Source organism: Hipposideros armiger, unplaced genomic scaffold, assembly GCF_001890085.2.
Source record: "Hipposideros armiger isolate ML-2016 unplaced genomic scaffold, ASM189008v1 scaffold_264, whole genome shotgun sequence".
Lineage (NCBI taxonomy): Eukaryota > Metazoa > Chordata > Mammalia > Chiroptera > Hipposideridae > Hipposideros > Hipposideros armiger.
Genome location: NW_017731614.1, coordinates 576,613 through 598,467, shown reverse-complemented (window position 1 = coordinate 598,467; position 21,855 = coordinate 576,613). Strand labels below are relative to the sequence as shown.

The 21,855-nt window shown below is 40.1% G+C and overlaps 1 protein-coding gene across 2 annotated transcripts in view; it reads left to right on the top strand.

Annotated features, from left to right (window-relative positions):
* Nucleotides 1-3,052: 3,052 nt before the first annotated feature.
* Nucleotides 3,053-21,855, top strand: part of TNFRSF13B (TNF receptor superfamily member 13B) — a 55,469-nt gene continuing 36,666 nt past the window's right edge. The window contains exons 1-2 of one of the 2 annotated variants that reach the window (XM_019656630.1): nucleotides 3,053-3,114; nucleotides 4,576-4,701. Coding sequence is in view for 1 of the 2 variants with exons in the window: in XM_019656629.1 (XP_019512174.1) it covers nucleotides 3,056-3,116 (61 nt within the window). In the remaining variant the exon portion in view is untranslated. Of the gene's footprint in view, nucleotides 3,117-4,575; nucleotides 4,702-21,855 lie in introns of both variants that reach the window. The other variant, XM_019656629.1, reaches the window with a different exon arrangement.

Below are 21,855 nucleotides of genomic sequence, written 5' to 3'. Positions count from 1 at the left end.
TCTCTCTATTCCCTTTCACACTGTTTGAATTTGTCTTTAGCGTGTACTCATTTTAACTGTCTAAGCACACATATGTGAATGAACCAGCTCAAAAGCCTTGAGGTATACAAGGTATCTGCGCTCTGGGTTCTCAAACAATCCTGTCACTTGGACTATGGAGCTTAAAATAAAAATCCTGTACCCCCCTGGAGACAGCTCAGAAAGTGCTGGTTTCAGAATGAGCTATAGGATGTTCAGACTGAGGCTCAGAAGGCCCAGCCCCTGTTCTCGTTGCAGTCATGTGGCACGGGGAGAGGGTCTCAGTGCTTTCACCTGGCTGTCCTGTTTGAGCTTCACGTTCATTGAGCCAGGAGAAAATGAGGCCCACAGACTCAACAGCTTCCCCCCCAAAGCGCTCCATAGCTTTGTTCTGTCTGGTTAAATAAAATCTAATGTCAATCAAAAGGAGCCAGAAGAAAGTGGATGATCCCATTTTATGGTCCCATTTACACAAAGTTCAGAAACAGGCAAAATGAATCTATGGTGATAGAAGTCAGAATAGTGACTAATCTGGGGTGGGATGGACTGCCTGGAAGGAAGGAAGGATGAGGGGGGCTAAATGTGTTCTAAGTCTAGATCTGGATAGCGTTGCCTGGGTATGCACATATGTCAACATTCAGTGACCTACTCACTTAAAATACATGCATTTCACTGCATGTAAATTTACCTCTAATTAAAGAAAATAGAAGGCAAATAAAATCCATTAGCTGTAAATGGTGTTTGAGTAAAAGCATTAACAAGCAATGATCATCAATGAGATGTTAGGGAACCCTACCATTCAATTCTCAGCCACCCCAAAAATCAGGTTGGAGTTTGTTTCTCATTTCACGCCCAACCTAGCTGGCTTAAGGCTCCAAAGGGCAACCTCATTAGGCAAGACAATACAAGTGGCTTCAGAGATCAGTGTTCAGTCCAGTGGGTCCATTTAAGGAAGGCACAGTCTGTTCAAAAGACAGAGATGAGCTTTCTAACGGTCAGAGCTGAACTTCTGGAAGCCAGCTGCTTTGTATGGTGGTGAGAGCCCTGGCCCTAGGGATATGCAAACAGAAGGTAAGGAGGAGATGAAATAGGGCATTCAACAGTGACTCTGGGCTTGCCCCATTTCAACAGGCAACAGAATCTATGATTGCCTCTGGCTCCCAAATCTACCTCACCAGCCCAGCTGTGGTTTCATTACTTTTCATTGACACAAGTGATACCTGATTATCTTTTCTGTGTAAAACATTAAAGCATCACAAATAGGGCTCAAGTTCCCTCTGACCATCAACCCCAAACCTGGTCCCCTTTTGCCCTACCTGGATGCAGTCGTTGTCATCATGCCTATTCATTCAGACGTCTGCATCATATGCACATGTAAGCGATCACAGACACTACAGAGCAGCTTTGTGTGTGTGTGGTTTTGTGTTACTAAAAGACATCTCACTGTAAGTATCATGCTGTAAACTAGTTTTATCCATTCAACGATCTGTCTTGACAATCTTTCCAATCTCAACAATCTTACAGATCTATCTCATCCTTTTTACCTGCTGCCTAGGACTCCTGTGTATGACCTCTGGACCTTGTTTATTCAGCCATCCTTTGCGGGATGGGCATTTATATTGTTCAAGTTGCTCGGTATTGTTAACTGCACCTCGGTGAACATTCTTGTGTGTCTGTGGTGTATGGAGAAGAATTTCTGGGTCGTGAGTTAGGGGTATGTTCTACATTTTAAGTGACCCTGGCAGATCGCCCTCCAAAATGGCTGTACCAACTCACTCCCCCAGCAGGGTGTGAGTTCATATTTTCCTAGATTACTTCCAGCACTTAACATTATCAAATTGTAAGACTTTACCAAGCTGCTGAATGAAAATTAGTTTTTCATTGTTGTTTAAATTGTATTTTTCTGACTATTGATGAATGTTTTTTAGGTTTATCAACCATTTGAATTTCCTCTCCTCCTCTGCTCACTGTCATTCAAATTCACCTTTGGCTCTCCTCCCTCCTGCCCTCACCTGTCCCAGTGCCTTCCCTCTTTTTCTCCACCTGTCTGAATCCTTCTTCCTATTCCTTAACGTTTACTTCCTAAACTCCACAGGCTGTCTGTGGCTTCTAAATTCATCTCATTCCAGCCTTAAGCTGCTGGGCTTCCTATCCCTGCAGAGGTTTCAGAGGAGTTGGTAAGATAGAAATAAAGTTACAACCGTGTAATAAGCCTTACAGTGCTAATATTATTTATTGAGAACTTAACTATGTGCCAAGAGCTTGCTCTAAGAATTTAACTGTTAACTCAGTTCATTCTCATAACAACCTGTGAGACAGGGACCATTATTATACCCATCTTACAGAAGAGAAAATGGAGGCACAAAGAAGTGAAGTAAATTGCTACCAAGGCTTTCTGCTGGTAAGTGGCAGAGCCGAGATTCAAACCCAGGCTGTCTGGCTCTAGTGTCAACCTTTTGAGTCTTTGATAGGGGTAAGAACAGGCCTTAGGAAGCACAGAATAGGCTCCTAACCTAGCCTGGAGCAGTCAGGGATGGCTTCCTGGAGGAGGTGACACCTCAACTGAGCCTGAAGAAAAAACGAGGAGAGTATCAGGCAACAAAACATGAAAAGGTTGTCCAGGAAGAGGGAAGGTGCCTGAGCAATGCTTGGAGACTACAGAGCTGGTTCACCCTGGCTGCAGCCTGGGGTGTGTGCACTGGAGCAGGAGACCAGGCCCAAATGATGGGCCAAAGCCAGATCTGGGCCATACTAGAGTTTAGACCCTATCCTAAGGCCAGGCCAGGTCTTCCCCTGTTCTTTGCGCCCTTGTGGGCACCATGAATGCAGCGAAGGCTCCGCAGACAGCACCGACCCAAGTCCTGGAGCGTCAGGTCAAGTCCAACCCACCTCAGCCCCTGAAACAGACTGCGCAGGCGTAGGGGTGGGTGTAGGTGCTGTTGATTTACATTTTACAGGTTGCAGGGGGGCGGGGGAACCCAGGAAGTGCAGGCTAGGCACTAATCAAATCTAAGGCTGATAATAAACATCCTGAATAATGCGTTGCCTGGGCCAGAGCAGGCGAGGTGGCTTGAGCCGGGCAGGCCAGGAGAAACGGTGTGAGTAGCTGCGGAGGCAGGCGAATGGGCGCGAGGAGGCCTGGGCCTGGGGGGCCCCTTGTGGGTTCAGTGGGGTTTGGTGGGCGCGGCGCCCGCAGCGGGTGAGCAAGCTCAGGCAGTCCCGGGGCTTCCCCATGCCCTCGCACGTGCAGAACCCCAAGTCTGAGGCCTTTGGGGTCTGCGCCTTGCATTCTAGGAGAGGAGCCGTGAGGCCGGAGGGTCAGCCCCACAGGCAGGAATTCCCTCCGTGACCCCCACGCCCGCTCCTAGTTGGCCCCAGAGCCCAGAGCCAGATGGACCAGGACATTTAAAAAATATTTTATTTTGAAGTTGATACTTAGGCAAAAGTAGAGAGGCGAGTTTAACATACTCTCCTGCATACATCAGCCAGCTTCAACAAATATCAATATATGGCGAACCTCATAACATCCATGCCCCTCATTTTCCCTCTTCATCCCTGCTGGATCATTTCAAAGCAAATACAAATACCACATTGTTTGATTTGTAGATACCTCAGGATTTATCTCTTAAAAACAAAGACTCTTTAAAAAACAAAACCCAAAAAACTAACCATCCATCATACCACGACCACTTCTGAAAAGAATGATTCCTTAGTGTCACCAAATAGCCCATGTTCAAACTTTCTCAACTGTCTCATCAATGTCTTTCCAATTTATTTGTTCAAATTAGGATCCAAACACTGCCCACATTATACATTTTGTTCTATGTTTTAATCTAGAACAGCTCCCATTCTGTCTCACTGTTTGTTTCCTTGCTCTTTATTTCTTGAAGAAACTGGATCATTTATCTTGTAGAATTTTTATCAGGGCAGGTTTTAAAGGTTTGTTGAGCACATAGGCTGCTAAAGCAGATGAGAGGATTCAAGTCCGTCACACTGCAGAGGGGACCCAAAGCTGGATTTGAGAACATGTCAAGGCCATGGGTGGGCTGGATCTGAATGCTGCTCCCTGCTGCTCTGCCCCCTGCACCTTAGGCAGGGAGTGTAGCTTTTCTCTTGATTCCCTTTAAGTCCAGCAGCCACATAACCCCAGACATGTCCCCAACTAAGGACTCAAATATGTAAAATTTCTGAAAGAGTTGGACCAGGCAGGTTCCAGAGATCGCCCAGGACCATGAGTCAGGAAGCTGTGATCCGGTGCAGTAGAATCAGCCCTGGACAGGTGTCAGGAGTTCTAGCTCCCGCTGTTCACAGACTTGCTGTGTGACCTGGGATGATCCCCTTTACCTCTCTGGGCTCTGTTTCCTCAGCTGTAAAATGCAGAAGGGCCTCTGTCCCACCAGATGTTCTTCAAAAACATGAAAGCGTTTTGAACCTGCCAGAGCTCCACTTGAAAAGTCACAAGCAAAGGGTCTGAGAAGGGCTGCAGTTACAATGCTTTCACTTTCTTTAACCCAATGATTTTCAAATTAATTTGACCACAGGTCTTTCTTGATATAGAACGTATTAACAAGCCACGTACATGAGGAAGTACAGCCAGGAGGCCCCAAGAATCATCTTTTCTGGCTGCTCCCTGGTGTCGGCGTGCAGGAGAGCCCAGGGTGTGGGCTGGGGCCACAGACTCAGGTGTGCAAGAGGTGTTCTTCCCCATATGTTAAAGGAGCTTCTTTCTCAAGCTCCTGTTCTGCTCGGCAGGTGTCAATTTGGGGGTGTTCTTGCCACTCTTGAGGCTGGATGATGGTTCTGGGGTTTTCTGTAGGTCCAGGTGGTGGTGGAGGAAGGAGGAGCAGGCACGGCACCCACTGGTCAGTTGGGTGTCTGCAATCTGGCCGATTGGTACAGTATGTCCCCTTTAGGTCCAGCAGCTTGGTTGCTTCCAGACGATGAATAGGTTTTGAAAGCTCTCTAAGGCTTCCCTTGTCCAATCTAACCCACTGTCTACCCATCCATCGCTTCACAGTTGGTTGGGGTGGGTGGCAGCTTTCTCCCTCTCCTCCCCACAAATGAGGGAAGGGTCTGGTTTGTTTTTTTTTAATTTTGTTTGATCCTCTTATTTTTTTAAATTTGCTTGCTGACTAGATAGTAGTTACATGTTGGAAGACCAGTAAGTATAAAAAGTTATATAGTAGAAAGCCTTTCACCTTGTCCTCCGTCTGCCCAGTTCCTGCCTCCCCTAGAATAAACAGCTTTATTTAGATATAATTTACACGCCTTAAAGTTTACCTGTTTACAGTATACAACTCAGTTTTTTTTAGAATATTCAGAATTGTGTAACCATCACTATAATCGAATTTTAGAACATTTCATCATCCCCCAAAGAAACCTTGTTATTCCTCATTCCTCCCCACCCCTAGCCCTACGCTACCACTAATCTACTTCCTGTCTTTATAGGTTTACATATTTGGACAATTTATAAAAATGCAGCATGGTGTTTTGTGACTGGCTTCTTCTACTTAGCATAATGTTTTTCCGATTCTTGCATGTTGTAGTGTGTATCAGTACTTCATTCCTTTTTATGGCCAAATAGTATTCCGTTTTAAAGGATACACCTCATTTTATTTATTCATTCATCAGTTGAGAACATTTGGGTTGTTTCTACTTTTTTGTAATTGTGATTATTGCTGCTATGAACGTTCATAGACAAGTATTTGGGTGGCCATGTTTTCATTCTCTTGGGAGTGGAATTGTTGAGTCGTGGTAAGTCTGTGTTTAACGTTTTGAGGAACTGCCGACCTTTTTTCTAAAGTGGCTGCACTGTTTTATAATCCCACTTAATGCCTGAGGGTTCCAATTTCTCAACATTCTCGCTAATACTTGTCTTTGTCTGTCTTTTTCATTATAGCCATCCTAGTAGGTATCTCTGTGTGGGTTTTTTTTTTTAAGATTTTTATTGGGGAATTGGGGGGATGGGAACAGTGCTGGGGAATTGGGGGAAGGGGAACAGACAAGTTGCCGTCGTTTTGTTTTTCAGTCTAGTTGTGGAGGATGTTGCTTCACTGGCCCAAGTTTGGCACCATCATTGCATGCTCTTCCCGGGCGAGGCAGATCAGTCGCTGGCTTCTGGACGGACGCTCACTCTGGCTGCTGACCACTCACACTGGCTGCTGGCTACACACGGTAGCCCGTGGCAACCCACTGCCACAGGGGCTGCAGCCTACGCCGTCGCCGGCGACTCATGGCAGCCCAGCTCTAGGTCGAGCTGTTGTTCAGCATCTTAGCTGTGGAGGGCAGTGTCACTGGCCCTCATATGTGGGATCCGAACCGGGGCCCTCTGGCATTCCAAGCCAGTTCTTAACCATCGCGCCACTCGGCGGCCCTCTGTGTGGTTTCAATGTACATTTCTCTAATGACAAATGATGCTGAGCATCTTTTCTTGTGTTTCTTAGCCATTCGTGTATCTTTTTGGGAAAATATCTATTTAACTCCTTAACCCATTTTTAAATTGGATTGTTTGTCCTTTCGTTATTCAGTTATATGAGTTCTTTATATGTTCTGGATACAAATTCCTTATCAGATATATGATTGCCAAATATTTCCTCCAAGTCTGTGGATTGTCCTTTTATTTTCTTGATGGTGTTCTGTGAAACATAAAAGTTTTAATTTTGATGAAGTCCAATCTCTCAATCTTCTCTGTAATCATTTGTGCATTTGATGTCATTCCCTAACCCATGAGATTTGCACCCCTTTCCTTTTAAAAGTTTTCTAGTTTTAGCTCTTACATTTAGGTCTATGAGCTACTGTGAGTTAATTTTTGTGTATGGTGTGAGACAAGGGTCCAAATTCATTCTTTCACACGTGGCTATCCACTTGTCTCAGCACTATTTGTTGAAAAGACTGTCCTTTCTCCCACTGATTTGTCTTGGTACCTTTGTTGAAAATCAATTGACCATAAATGTTATGCTTTCTTTTTGGACTCTCCATTCTATTCTATTGATCTATGTCTATCATTATGCCAGTACCACACTGTCTTATCTACTGTTGTTTTGTATTTAGTTTTGAAATTGGCAAGTGTGAGTCTTCCAACTTTATTTTTTCTGTTTTAAGATTGTTTTGGTTCTTCTGGGTCCGTTGCATTTCTGTGTAATTTTAGGATCAGCTTGTCAAATTTTGCATAAAAGCCAGCTGGAATTTTGACTGGAATTGTATTAAATCTGTAGAACAATTTGGGAAGTATTGCCATCTTAACAATATTGTCTTTAAATCCATGAACATGGAATGCCTCTTTATTAATTTAGGTCTTCTTTAATTTCTTTCAACAATGTTTTTATAGTTTTCAATGTACAAGTTTTGAATACTTTTGTTAAATCTATTCCTAAGTAACTTATTCAAAACACTGGGGTTTTTGCTTGTTTGTTTCCTTACAGTGTTTTTTTATGTATACACCAACACTTATAAATTTACAGATTAGAACTTCCTTTTGCAAAAAGGAAGGAAGGAAGGAAAAGAGATAAAGAAGGAAGGGAGCTTATGAGCCATGCTGTTATGTACCTTGTTTTTTATTTTCGTTTTTCCACTTACTGTATCTTGGAGTTATTTCCAAAACAATATATAAAGAACTTCCTCATTCCTGTTTTTAATAGCTGCATAATAGTCCAGTGTATAAGCATGCTATAGTTTACTCAGTCAATCCCCTATTGATGGACATTTGGGTTATTTGCAATGTTCTGCTTTTACAAACATTGCTACAATGAATTTATCATTTCACACTATGGGATAAATCCCAGGGTTTAGTCATTGTGTTAATGGGTAAATACATCAGCAAATGTTGCCAAATTGCTTTCCATGAGGATTGCTCCTATTTCCTCTCCTCCCATAATAAATGAGAATGCCACTTTCCTTGTGACTTTGCCAATAGGTGTTATTAAGTTTTTGGATTTTTAACAATTTACTTGGTGGAAGATGGCATCAGCGTGGTTTGAATTTGCCTGTCTCTTAGGAATAAGACCAGGCATCTTTCTTTATGCTTCTGTGAATTGTCTGTTCATTGCCTTTGCCCAGTTCTCTGTTGGGTATCTGGTCTTTTCTGTTCTGTTTACTTTTTAGATATAAGTTGCAAATGCTTTGTTCCCATTTTTCATTTGTCTTTGGACTTTCCTTAAGTTGTTTTTTACCATGAAGAAATTTTTTGTTTGGTTGTTTGTTTTGTGTAGTCTATTTGTCAATCTTTTCTTTTATAGATTTTGGATTTGGGGTCATAGTTAGAAAGGTCTTTCATACTCCAAAGTTATAAAGAAATTATCAGATGGTTTCTTCTCTAGAGCTTTTAATAATTTTAATCATTTTTCACATTTAAATCTTTGGGCTATGTTTTTCAATCTAGGAGAAATTCTTTTCTGTGCTGGTTTCTGGCCCAGTCACTTTGTACCAAGAATCCTTTCCCCTATGTTATGAAAGCAAAAGCCAGGATTTCTACTTTCTCCTCTTCCCACACAGGGACACCTCTCCCCTGAGTCCTACTTGAATAGAGGAAATGCAAGCAGGGGAGGGAGCAGAATAAAACTCAGATATTATCTCAGCTGAGCTGTCTGTAACACAGTGCAAGACCAGGACTGCTTTTTATTCCACAAGTCTTTACTATGTATAAGGTATTTGGTCATTTTTGAGCATTTATCAAGGACTTACTATGTCTCTGCTTTTACGGAAGGCACTGGATTCAGAGATGAATGAGACCGCAGAATGGCTACACCCTCAAATGTCAAATTACATAACAAGAAACATCACCAGGTAGGGGTGCTTAGGCCACATGATCACCCAGGAAGGCACACATGAAAAAGCTCAGAGGAGAGGCAAGGTGACAAGGCAGCTATGGGGACAAGTGTCTTTGGAAAATTATGATGCTTGAGCTACAAGTTGAGGTTCTGGAAGCAGTTCTCAGGCCTGGAATGCTACTAATTTGATGTAATAGAAGTAATTAGAAATAATCCATTATATTTTATACCACCTATATCAGAGCAATAACTACCATTTGGCAATCATGTCTTGGGCCAGTTATGTACTTGTCATATACATGTCCTTGAAAAAACTTTCTCTGCAAAGGAGAGCCTATAATCCCCATTTTACAGGCCTTTTCCCAAGGTGACTCAGTAGTGACTCAGGTGTGCTCTCCCCACCACAGGCACCTTTGCTCTCACTCACATTCTGTCATTGAACTGTGGCAAATCACTTTCTTTTGTCTTTTTAAAATATTTTTTTATTTTTTAATAACAGTTGGCGTACAGTATTATATTAGTTTCAGGTGTACAACATAGTGATTAAACATTTATCTAACTTATGAAGTGATGACCCCGATAAGTCCAGCATCTATCTCACACCATACAGAGTTATTCCGATATTATTGACTATATTCCCTATGCTGTACTTTACATTTCCTGTGACTGTTTTTATAACTGGCAATTTGTACATCTTAATCCCTTCCCCCTTTTCACCCATCCCTTCAACCCCCCTCGCCTCTGGCAACCATCAAAATGTTCTCTGTATCTATGAGTTTGTTTCTGTTTTGTTTGTTCATTTAATTTGCTTTTCACATTCCACATAGACGTGAACTTATATGGTATTTGTCTTTCTCTACCTGACATATTTCATTTAGCATAACACTCTCTAGTTTTATCCATGTTGTTGCAGATGGCAAGATTTAATTTTTTTTGTTATGGCTAATATTCCATTATATACATGTACCACTTTTTCTTTATCCAGTCATCTATCAATGGACATTTAATTTACAACCATATCTTGGCTAGTGTAAATAATGCTGCATTGAACATAGGGATTCATATGAGGTATGATCACAAAATATGGTGAATGCTGCTGCCGAGTGCCATCCAACAAAAAGGCAGGGATCTTCAATACAGGAAGTGGTACATCGAACCTCAGTAACAGTGTGTGACAAGTTTCAACTTGTTCAGTGCAGTCAATCAGGTGTGAGCTACAGTTGAGAGAAGGGGTGTTTTAAAGTGTGCCATAAATCATCCTCCATCATGACAACGCTTTGTGTCAGCGACAATTTCTATCAAATAAAATCATAATATCCTCATGCATGTTATTCACTGGACCTGGCACCCTGCAACTTCTGGCTCTTCCCCAGAGTCACTATGATTCAGGACATCGAGGCAGCCACAACAGCACAACTAAAGACACTCATGAAAGACGACTTCAAGAACTGCTTCAGAAAGTGGCAAGAATGACAGGATAAGTGTGTTTGAAGTGAGGGGGAGTATTTCGAGGGGGAGTAATGGCAATGTGTCTTTTACTGTAATACATTTTCTAAATTTAAACATTCACCATATGATCACACCTCGTATGTCTTTTCAAATTGGTGTTTTGGGTTTCTTCAGATAAATACCCAGAAGTGGAATTACTGGGTCCTTCTTTGCCTCTTGTTATAGCCCTTGTTTTAAGTCTGTTTTATCTGATAGAACTATTGCTACCCCCGCCTTTTTTCTTTCGTTTCCATTTTCATGAAGTACCTTTTTCCATCCCTTTACTTTCAGTCTGTGTGTGTCTTTCAATCTGAAGTGGGTCTCTTATAGGCAGCATACATATGGGTCTTGTTTTCTTATGCATTGAGCCACCCTATGTCTTTTTTTTTTTTTTTTTAGCTGAGCCATCCTGCTACCTGTTGGCAGCTCAGCGGCCGCTCAGCTCGGGCTGGACTCGAACCGCTGTTGCTCAGAGCTCAAACTCTTGAGTGAGCTCTTAACCAACTGAGCCACTCAGCCGGCCCCACCCTATGTCTTTTGATTGCAGCATTTAAACCATTTACATTTAAAGTAATTCTTGATAGGTATGTAGTTATTGTTATTTTATTATTCATATTTTTTATCTTTTTTCTTCTTCTTAAAAAAGTCCCTTTACTGTTTCTTGTAATACTGGTTTGGTAGTGATGAGCTCCTTTAGCTTTTTTTCTTGTCTGGGAAGCTCTTTATCTGTCCTTCCAGTCTAAATTATAGCTTTGCTGGGTAGAGTAATCTTGGTTGTAGGTCCTTGCTTTTCATCACTTGGAATATTTCGTGCCAATCCCTTCTGGCTTGCAAAATTTCTTTTGCTGAAAATAGCTGATAATCTAATGGGAGCTCCCTTGTAGGTAACTAACTGCTTTTCTCTTGCTGTTTTTAAGATTCTTTGTCTTTAGGCATTGGCATTTTAATTATGATGTGTCTTGGTGTGGGCCTCTTTGGGTTCACCTTGTTTGGGACTCTCTGCACTTCCTGGACTATTTCCTTTGCCAGGTTAGGGAAGTTTTCTGTCATTGTTTCTTCAAATAGGTTTTCAGTTCTTTGCTCTATAATCCTGTGGGTGCCTTTATGATGTGAATGTTGGTATGCTTGATGTTGTCCCAGAGGCCCCTTAAACTGTCTAATTATTTTGGATTCTTTTTTCTTTTTGTTGTTCTGAATGGGCCTTTTCTGCTACCGTATCCTCCAAATCGCTGATTTGATCCTCTCTTTATTTAATCTACTCTTGATTCCCTCTAATGTACTCTTCATTTCAGTTATTGTATTCTTCATTTCTGACTGTTCCTTTAATGTTTCCTAACTCCATTTTTAGGTTTCCTATCTCTTTGTTAAAGTTCTCTCTGAGTTAATCTACTCTTCTAAGTTCATTGAGCATCCTTATAACCAGTGTTCTGAACTCTGCATCGAGTAGATTGCTTGTCTCCATTTTGTTTAGTTCTTCTGGAGTCTTGTTCTGTTCATTAATTTGCGACATAGTTCTTTGTCTCCCTATTTTTGCTGCCTCCCTGTGTTTGTTTCTATGTATTAGGTGGGGCTGCTACGTCTCCCGGTTTTGGTAGAGTGGTGTTATGTAGTAGGTGTCCTGTGGGACCCAGTGATGCAGTCCCCCTGGTCACCTGAGCCGCGTGCTCCAGGTGTGTCCCTTGTGTGGGTTGTGTGTGTCCCCCTGTTATAGTTGAGCCTTGATTGCTATTGGCATGTCAATGGGAGGAATTGACCCTCAGGCTGACTGGCTGTGAGGACTTGTTGTGACTACAACAGAGGAGCTATGTCTTGGGGTTGACCCCACAGAATAATATTTATTTTAGTGGGGCTCTGGTACCTGTAGAGTCCACCCATTGTGTGTGTCATTTATGTAGGTGATTAGGTGGTCCCCTGGTATGAACTACAAAGTGATCTGCAGATGGTTGCTAGTTGTGCTGGGCTTGGAGGTGCCTGAGAGAGGCTAAGCTGTTAACCGAGGCTGGCTGTCACTAGTGCTGGGTTAGGGCCGCTTAGCAAGAGGTATGGGGCATGCCGAGAATAGATGCTGTTTGTTTGGGGTTTGTGAACCTTTGAGAGATTTTAGGAAAGTCCACAGTGCAAGCCAAGACAGGCTGTTTGGACAGAAAGACCGCTGGAAGCAACTTGGGTGTGCCTGCAAGTTGGGTGGGTCCAGGGTCTCAGAGAATCACCAGGGCGGGGCTAATGGTGTTAGTCAGGTTGATGGAGACTCAGATATGGCACCTGCCTGCATCTGCATGCTGGGTGGGGGGAGGGTTCAAGAAAGTAACAATGGCTCCTGCCAACACTTTTGTCTGGGAGAAAACTGCCCCTCTAGCCTTGCTCTGAAGCCAGACAATTCAGTTCCTCCCCATATGTCCCTGCCCCAGCACTGGAGCTCAGAGCAAGTGAGTCCATTAGCATGTAAGTCTGTGCAGGGGCCCTTTAAGAGGAGTGCCTGGGATTCCAGCCGCCCTTTGTTTTACTCAGCCACAATCTCCACTGGTTTTCACAGCCAGAAATTGTGGGGACATCTCTCCCTGGCACTGGAACCCTGGCCTGGGGAGCCTTGTGTGGGGCTGAGACCCCTTGCTCCTCAGGGGGGGCTTCCACAAAATTTACCATTTTAGTCATTTCTAAGTGTACAATTCAGTGGCATTAAGCACATGCTCTATATTGTGCTACCATCACCACTATCTATACTCAAAAACTTTTTCATCATCCCAAACAGAAATTCTGTACCCATTAAGCAATAGCTCCCAATATTTCCCTCCCCTTAGCTCCTGGTAACTTCTAATCTACTGTCTAACTTTGTTAACTTGACTATACTAGTTACCTAATATAAGTGGAATTATACAACATTTGACCCTTTGTGTATGATTTATTTCATTTAGCATAATGTATTTAAGTTTCATCCATGTTGAAGCATGTATCAGTACTTCACTCATCTTAATAATTGAATAATATTCACATAATATCACATTTTATTTATTCTTTCATCTGTTGATGAACACCTGGGTTTCCCACCTTTTGGCTATTGTGAATAACACTGCTATGAATATTGGTGTAAATTTATGTTTCAGTCGCTGCTTTCAGTTCTTTTGGATTTGGAATTGCTGAGTCATATGGTAGTTCTATGTTTAACATTTTAAGGAACTGTCAAATTGTTTTCTATAGTGGCTGCACCATTTTGCATTCTCATGATCAATACATGAGGATTTGAATTTCTCCACATCCTCTCCAACACTTGTTATTTCCCTCCCCCACCCCCTTTAAATAACAGTCATCCTAATGGATGTGGTAACTCATTGTGGTTTTGACTGAGCATTTTTTTTGGTATGCTTATTGGCCATTTGTATATCTTCTATTGAGAAATGTTGATTCAAGTCTTTTATGCAGTTTTGGTTTTAGTTGTTTGGTTTTTTATCATTGAGTTTTGAGTTCTTCATATTTTTGGATATTAATCCCTTATCAGAGATGTGACTTGTAAATATTTGCTCCCATTCTGTCAGTTGACTTTTCACTCTCTTGATAGTATCCTTTGATGCACAAAAGTTTTTTTTTATTTTGATGAAGTCCAATTTATCTAGGTGTCCTATCCAAAGTGTTATTGTCAAATTCAATGCATGAAGACTTTTCCCCTGCTTTGTCCTAAAAGTTTTCTAGTTTTAACCCCTACGTTTAGATCTTCCATACATTTTAAGGTAAGTTTTGTAATGTTGTAAGGTAAGAATCCAACTTCATCCTTTTGCATGTGGATATACTGTTTTGTCAGCACCATTTAGGTTTTGGCACCCCTGCTGAAAATCACTTGACTGTGTATGTGAGAATTTATTATTCGGTTTTATTCTATTCCACTGGGCTGTGTGTCTGTCTTTATTCCAGTATCACACTTTATTTTAGCTTTGTAGTAAGTTTTGAAATCAAGAAGTGTAAGTCCACCAACTTTGTTGTTGTTCTTCAATACTTTTTTGGCTTATTTGAGGTCTCTTACGATTCCATATGAGTATTTAGAATTGGTTTTTCTGTGTAAAAAAATCATTGAGATTTTGTTAGGGATTGCATTAATCCTATAGATCACTTTGGATAGTATTAACATCATAACAATATTATTGCTATTCTCATCTTCCAGTCCATGAACATGGGATGTCTTTTATTTAGGTCTTCTTTAATTTCAGCAATGTTTTGTATTTTTCATGGTATATTTCTTTTATCACCGTGGTTAAATTTATTCCTAAGTACTTTATTCTTTTTTATGCTTTTGTAAATGGAATTGTTTTCTTAATTTCCTTTTAGTATTGTTCATTGCAAGTGCATTTATAAATGCAACTGATTTTTGTTTGTTGATTTTGTATCCTGTAACTTTGATGAATTATTTTATTGGTTCTAACAGGTTTTTTGTGTAGGTTTTAGAGATTTTACATATGTGATCATGTTACCTGTGAACAGAGATCATTTTGTTTTCTCCTTTCCAATTTGGATACCTTTATTTCTTTTTCTTGTATAATTACTCTGGCTAGAACTTCCAGTACTATGTTGAATTGAAGTAGTAAAAGTAGGCATTTTTGTCTTGTTGCTGATCTTACAGGAGAAGCTTTCAGTCTTTCACTATTGAGTATAATGTCAACTGTGGGTTTTTCATATATAGCTTTTATCATGTTGAGGAAGTTCTCTTCTATTTCTATTTTACTGCATGTTTTATCATGAAAAGATGTTGAATTTTGTCAAGTGCTTTTTCTGAATCATTTGAGATAATCACATAGTTTTTAATTCATTCTTTTAATGTGGTGTTTAATTACACTGATTAATTTTCATATTTTTACCATCATGCAATTCTGGGAATAAATCCCACTTGGTTATGGTGTATAACCCTTTCAATATGCTGTTGGATTTAATGTGCTAATGTTTCGTGGAGGATACTCATATATTCGTAAGGCATATTGGTCTGTGATTTTTTTTCTTTTGATGTCATTGTTAAGCTTTGGTATCAAATGTAATGCTGACCTCATACAATGAGGTAGGAAGTGTTTCTCTTCTCTTTAATTTTTTTGGAAGATTCTGAGAAGCATTAATGCTAATTATTTTCTAAATGTTTGGCAGAATTCACCAGTGAAGCCATCTGTTCCTGGGCTTTTCATTAGGAGGTTTCTGACTACTGATTCACTCTCCTTACCTGTTATAGATCGATTCAGATATTCTTTCTTCATGTGTCAGTTTTTGTAGATTGTATGTTTCTGGGAATTTGTCCATTTATCTAGATTATTCAACTTGTTGGTGTATAATTGTTCATAGTACTTTCTTAAACTCTGTATGATACCCCCACTTCCAATTCTGATTTTAGTAATTTCAGGTTCCTCTCTTTTACTTAATCAGTCTAGAAAACTAGGTTAGTTAATTTTGTTAAACTAAAGAACCAACTTTTGGTTTTGTTGATTTTTCTCTTTTAGTTTTTATATTTTTTATTTCATTTATCTCTGCTCTAATATTTATTTCTTTCCTTATGCTACTTTGAGTTTAATCTGCTCTCTTTTTTTCCTAGTTCGTCATGGTGTACAGTTAGGTTATGATTTGAAAATTTCTTCTTTTTTAGTGTATGCATTCACAGCTACAAATGTCCCTGTTAGCATTATTTTCACTGTATCCAATAACTTTTGGTATGTTGTGTTTTTGTTTTCATTTATCTCAAGATATTTTCTAATTTTCCTTGTGATTTGCTTTTTGATCCATTGGTTATTTAAGAGAGTATTGTTTAATTTCCACATATTTGTGAATTTTCCAGTTTTCCTTCTGCTACTGATGTTTAGCTCCATTCCATTTTGATCAGAAAAGATACTTTCAATGGTTTCAATCCTTTCAAACCTATTAAGACTTGTTTTGTGACCTAGTATATTGCCTATCCTGGAGAATGTTCTGTGTACACTTGAGAAGAATGTGTATTCTGCTGTTGTTGAGTGTAGTGTTCTCTATATGTCTGTTATGTGTAATTGGTTTATAGTGTTCAAGTCCCCTCTTTTCTTATTGATTTTTTTGTCTGATTCTGCTATCCATTACTGAAAGTGGGGTATTGATATATTCACTTATTGTACAACTATCTATTTCTTCCTTCAATTCTGTCATTTTAGTATTATATGTTTTGGGGTTGTGTTGTTGTATGCATATATGTTTATAATTGTTATATGTTCTTACTGTATCAAACTTTTTATCAATATATGTTGTCCTTTTTTGTCTCTTGTAACCTCTTTTGATTTAAAGTCTATTTTGTCAGACAATAATATAGCCACTTCAGCTCTCTTTTGGTTATTATTTGCATGGAATATATTTGTTTACTGTTTTATTTTCAACCTCTTTGTGTCCTTTTATCTAAAGTAAGTCTCTTGTAGACAGCATATATATGGTTACTGTTTTCTTTTTAAATCCAATCTGCCAATTTCTGCTTTTTAATAAGAGAGCTTAGTTCATTTACAATAATGTGATTACTGATAAAGAAGGATTTACTTCTGTTATTTATCTATTTGTTTTCTGTATGTCTTTTATGTTTTTTGTTCCTTGATTTCTCCATTACTGCCCTTTCTTGTATTTAGTTGATTACTTGTAGTGCACCATTTTGATTCCCTTTTTCTTTCCTTTTCTGTATTTTTTTTAAGTTGTTTTCTTAGTGGGTACCTTGGGGATTACAATTAATATCTTAAATTTATGACAACTTAGCTTGAATAATACTAACTTAGTTTAAGCAGTATATACACACTTTCTTCTTATATCTCTGTCCCTTCCCATTTATTTTGTTATCACAGATTACCTCTTTATACATTTAATGCCCCGTTGCATAGGTTTATAATCATTGTTTTATGCATTGGCCCATTAAGTCATATAGGAAAAAAGAGGAATTACAAACCACACAAAAAGTACAATAGTACTAGCTTTTATATTTACCTATGTAGTTACCTTTACCAGTATTCCTTATTTTATTTTTTTATTGCTTCAAGTTATTGTCTAGTGTACTTTCATTTCAGCATGAAAGACTCCCTTTAACATTTCTTGTGGGGCAGGTCTACTGGTAATGAATAGCTTTGGTTATCTGAAAATGTCTTAATTTCTCCTTTTTTTTTTTAAGTGCTGAAAGAGCAGTGTATTAGAAGAGATAGTACACTGCCAAGAAATAGAAGCGGGCCTGAGCAGTAGAGAATGGCTCAAGGCCCATTATTAGAAGAGAAATTACACTCCAAAGAGTTTGGAGTGGGCCAAGCAAAGAAAGGAGCTCAAATCTTAATTTCTCCATTTTTTTTTTATTTTATTTTTTTTAGCTGAGCCATCCTGCTACCTGTTGGCAGCTCAGCGGCTGCTCAGCTCGGGCTGGACTCGAACCACTGTTGCTCAGAGCTCAAACTCTTGAGCAATTTCTCCATTTTTGAAAACTAGTTTTGCTGGATATACAATTCTTGGTTGACAGGGTGTTTTTTCTTTTAGGACTTTTTTTTTTTAAGATTTTATTGGGGATTGGGGAAGGGGAACAGACAAATTATTGTCCTTCAATCTTAGTTGTGGAGGGCACAGCTAGCTCAGCTCCAAGTCCAGTCGCCATCCAACCACCCGTGGGCAGCTCATGGCAGCTTAGCTTAGGGTGCTGTGTTCAATCTTAGTTGCAGGTGGGCTTAGCCCACCATCCCATGTGGGAGTCGAACCAGAAACCTTGTGGCTAAGAGTGCACGCTCTAACCACTGAGCCACCTGGCCACCTGTCAGCAGCTCAGAGCAGCTCAGCTCAAGGTGCCATGTTCAATCTTAGTCGTGGATGGGCATAGCCCACCATTCCATGCAGAAGTCAAACCAGCAACCTTGTTGTTAAGAGCACGTGCTCTCATCAGCTGAGCCATCCTGCCACCTGTTGTCAGTTCAGCGACAGCTCAGCTCGAGTGCAGCTCACTGACCCATATGAGCATCAAACCGGTGACCCTGTTGCTCAGTGCTCGTGCTCTTAACCAACTGAGCCACTAGGCCGGCCCCTCTTTTAGAACTTTAAATATATCATCCCATTGCTATCTGGCCTCCATGGTTTCTGATGAGAAATCAGCTGTTAATTTTATTGAGGATCCCTTGTATATGGCAAGTTGCTGCTTTCATAATATCTTTTTCTTTGGGTTTTGACAATTTTATTACCGTGTGTCTCAGTGTGGGTCTCTGAATTTATCCTACTTGGAGGTTATTGAGATGCTTGAAATTGTATATTCATGACTTTCCTAAGATTTCAGCCATTATTTCTTCTTATTATTAATTTTTGCCCCTCTCTCTCATCTCATTCTGAAACTCCTCTAAGCATATAGTGGTATGTTTGATGGGGTCCCACAAGTCCCTCAAGTTCTGTTCATTTTCCTATTCTTTTTTGTTTCTGCTTCTTGACTAAATAATTTCAATTGTCTTATCTTTAGGTCCAATAATTCTTTCTTCTGCCTGCTCATATCTGCTCTTCAGCCCCTTCAGAGAGTTTTTGCATTTCAGTTATTGGGCTTTTAATTCCAGAATTTCTGTCTGTTTTCCTTTTTAAGACACTTTTTTTAGAGCAGTTTGGGTTCACAAAAAGTTGAGTGGAAAGTACAGAGATTCCCATATACTCCCCTACCCTCTCACATGCACAGCCTCCCTCATTATCAACGTCCTGCACCTTGTGGTATATTTGTTACAATTGATGAACCTACATTAATACATCATTATCACCCAAAGTCCATAGTTCACATTAAGGTTCAGTCTTGGTGCTGTACATTCTATGGAATATGACAAGTGTATAATGATATTTATCCATCATGATAGTATCATAAGAATTGCTTCACTGACCTATAAAGTCCCCTGTGCTCTGCCTTTGTCTCTCCTTCCCCTCAAACCCTGACAACGACTGATCTTTCTACTGTTTCTTAGTTTTGCCTTTTCCAGAATATCATATATCTAGAATCATACAGTAGCCTTTTCAGCTTGGCTTCTTTCAGTTAATTATATACATTTAAGACTCTTCCATGTCTTTTCATAGCTTTATAACTCATTTCTTTTTAGTCTGAATAAATTCCATTGTTTGGATTTACCACAGTTTGTTTATCCATTCATCTACTGAAAGAAACTTTGGTTGCTTACAAGTTTTGGTTCCTTTCATGCAACTTCTATCTCTTAATTCATATTCTCATTTTGTTCATACATTATTTTCCTGATTTCCTTTAGTTCTTTGTCTGGTTTTGTTTTTTTTTTTAGCTCATAGAACATATTTAACACAGTTGATATAACCTCTTTGACTAATATTTCCAACATCTAGGCTTCCTTGGGGATAGTTTTCCTGTGAATGTGCCGTGTTTTTCAGTTTCTTTGTCTGTTTTGTAAGTTTTTTGAGGAACTGGGCATTTTGAGTATTATGTTATAGTAACTTGGGAAATCTAGTTCTCCCACTCCTCTAGGGTTGCTGAATGTTGCTTGTTGAGGGCTGGAGTCCATTTCTGACTTTTCCAAACTATTTTTACAAAGTATGTATTCCTTTTGCACACAAAGTGTGCAAAATTATTGGACCACTGAAGTTTCTGTTCCTTTATCTTTGCAGTCAGCCAGTGACATGACAAAAATTTCCTTAAATGTCTGGCTCCCAAAAGGTGTACGTGGGCAGAGTACTGTTGCTTTAAATTCCCTAGATGCCACATCAGCTCTTGGGGGTTGAAACAGTGGCCACTAACTCTTATGCTGGCCTCTTAGTGACCAAAAGCAGCAATTGGCAATCAGAACACAATCCCACTATTTGGCGGCAAGGTCCTTATTGCCCATTCAAGTTCCAGCAAATTGCACCAGGAACATGAGCAGCTGTCCACACTGCTGTCTACATGGGGCTGGGGGTTGAGGAGCCATGAAATAGGTTGAAATGCACCAAAATTTACCAGCCTCTTCAACCAGCCCTCCAGAGTTCCAAAAATAATTTACTTCAGAGAGTGGCTACCAGTACCAGTTCAGTAAATCAAGGGGCAGATTACTGGAGCTTCCTACTCTGCCATCTTCTCTGACATCATTCTCATATCCCAGTTTTGATTTGAGATTTACGCTGACTTACTAACAAAGCTCTGTGGGTAACCTGCTTGTTCTCAAGAAGGTTTTAGAATCTGCTCTTAATCTCTGGTGCTCCCAAATTTTATGATGATGGGTCTTGATTTGTGCCAGACACCTGATTGGCTCTTTGAATCTAGAGGCTAATGTTTGTCAAATCTGTTTTCTCAGAATTCCTATTAGTCAACTTTTGGACCTCCTAAAGGTGATTCCATAATTTTCATGTCTTTTCTCTCCTTATTTTCTGGGAAGTTTCTTCAATTACATCTTACAATCCTCCTACTGATGTTCTTATTTTGAGTATTATATTTTTAATTTCTAGTAATTTTTATTTGTTTTATGCATACTATTCTTTTAAAAATAGTACATCATTCTTGTTTGTGAATGTAAGAAATCTCTTATCTTTCTGAGGATATCTATTGTCACTGTTTTGTCTTTTAATTTTCTTCTGTCCCCTGCATTGTTTCTATTGATTCCCATCATGTTTCTTCTGCTTGCTTTGTTTGAGTTCTCTTTCATGGAGAGGTGGTGCTTCAATATTAAATGATCCTTGGCTGTTGGTTCACAATTCAGACTGAGGCTCTAACAGCTTATTGGAAGTTCTGGGTAAATGGATGGGGTTGTTAATGTAGAAGCTTTGTTCTGGGATGGTCAGGCAGTGACTTGGTCATTTTCTTGAAAGCATCTCCTAGTCAGTGCCTCCAGGTCCTTTCCTTTGGGTCAGTTTTCCCAGAGCAGAGTCTGCTGACTTCCAGCCAGTTGCAGGATGGGAAAAGAGAAAATTTTAAAAACCTGGCCACTGCACTTTTTTTTGGTAATGGCTGGGGGAGAGGGAACCTTATTGCTACCCTCAGCTGTGTCTGAGGAGACTCCCAATTTTCTGCCTGGGTGGACAAGGGGCTGTCAACCTGTCAGGGAATGAAATCCTGGCTGGGGTTAAGTCCTCTTTATATAAATATCTAACCAGTTCTTCTTTTGTTGCTTTGCCCTCCCATCCCCAACTGTCAGAGATACTTGGTGTCTCCAGTTCTGGAAACTTCCTGGGGTTCTGTGGCTCAAATCAGTTTCCTTCCCTCAATGGGCTTCAAAGCAGAGAGGACTTAAACTGAAGTCACTCACTCTGGTCCATGTACCTTTCATCTTCCAAAATGTTGCTCACATCTGGCCCCTGTTATAGTAACTTCTTCCATTCTCTTGTCTTTGAGGACAAATAGCTTTTCCTGTCCTCTTAGTAGGGTTTCAAGAGGGAAGGAAGATAAACCCATGTGTTTAAGCTGCTGTGTTGAACAGGGAGCCACTGGCCTTTTCTAAGCTTACTTTCATTAAAGAATAAACGAATGCCTTGCAGGATGTTTAAAGGGAGAAGTTGTTGAAGAAAGCAAATGTCATGAGATCAGACAGAAAATTATGGGAGAGGCAATGCATTCATACAATGGAAAACTCACCAATACAAAACAAACTGCTGGGTCGGCCGAGTGGCATGATGGTTAAGAACTGGCTTGGGA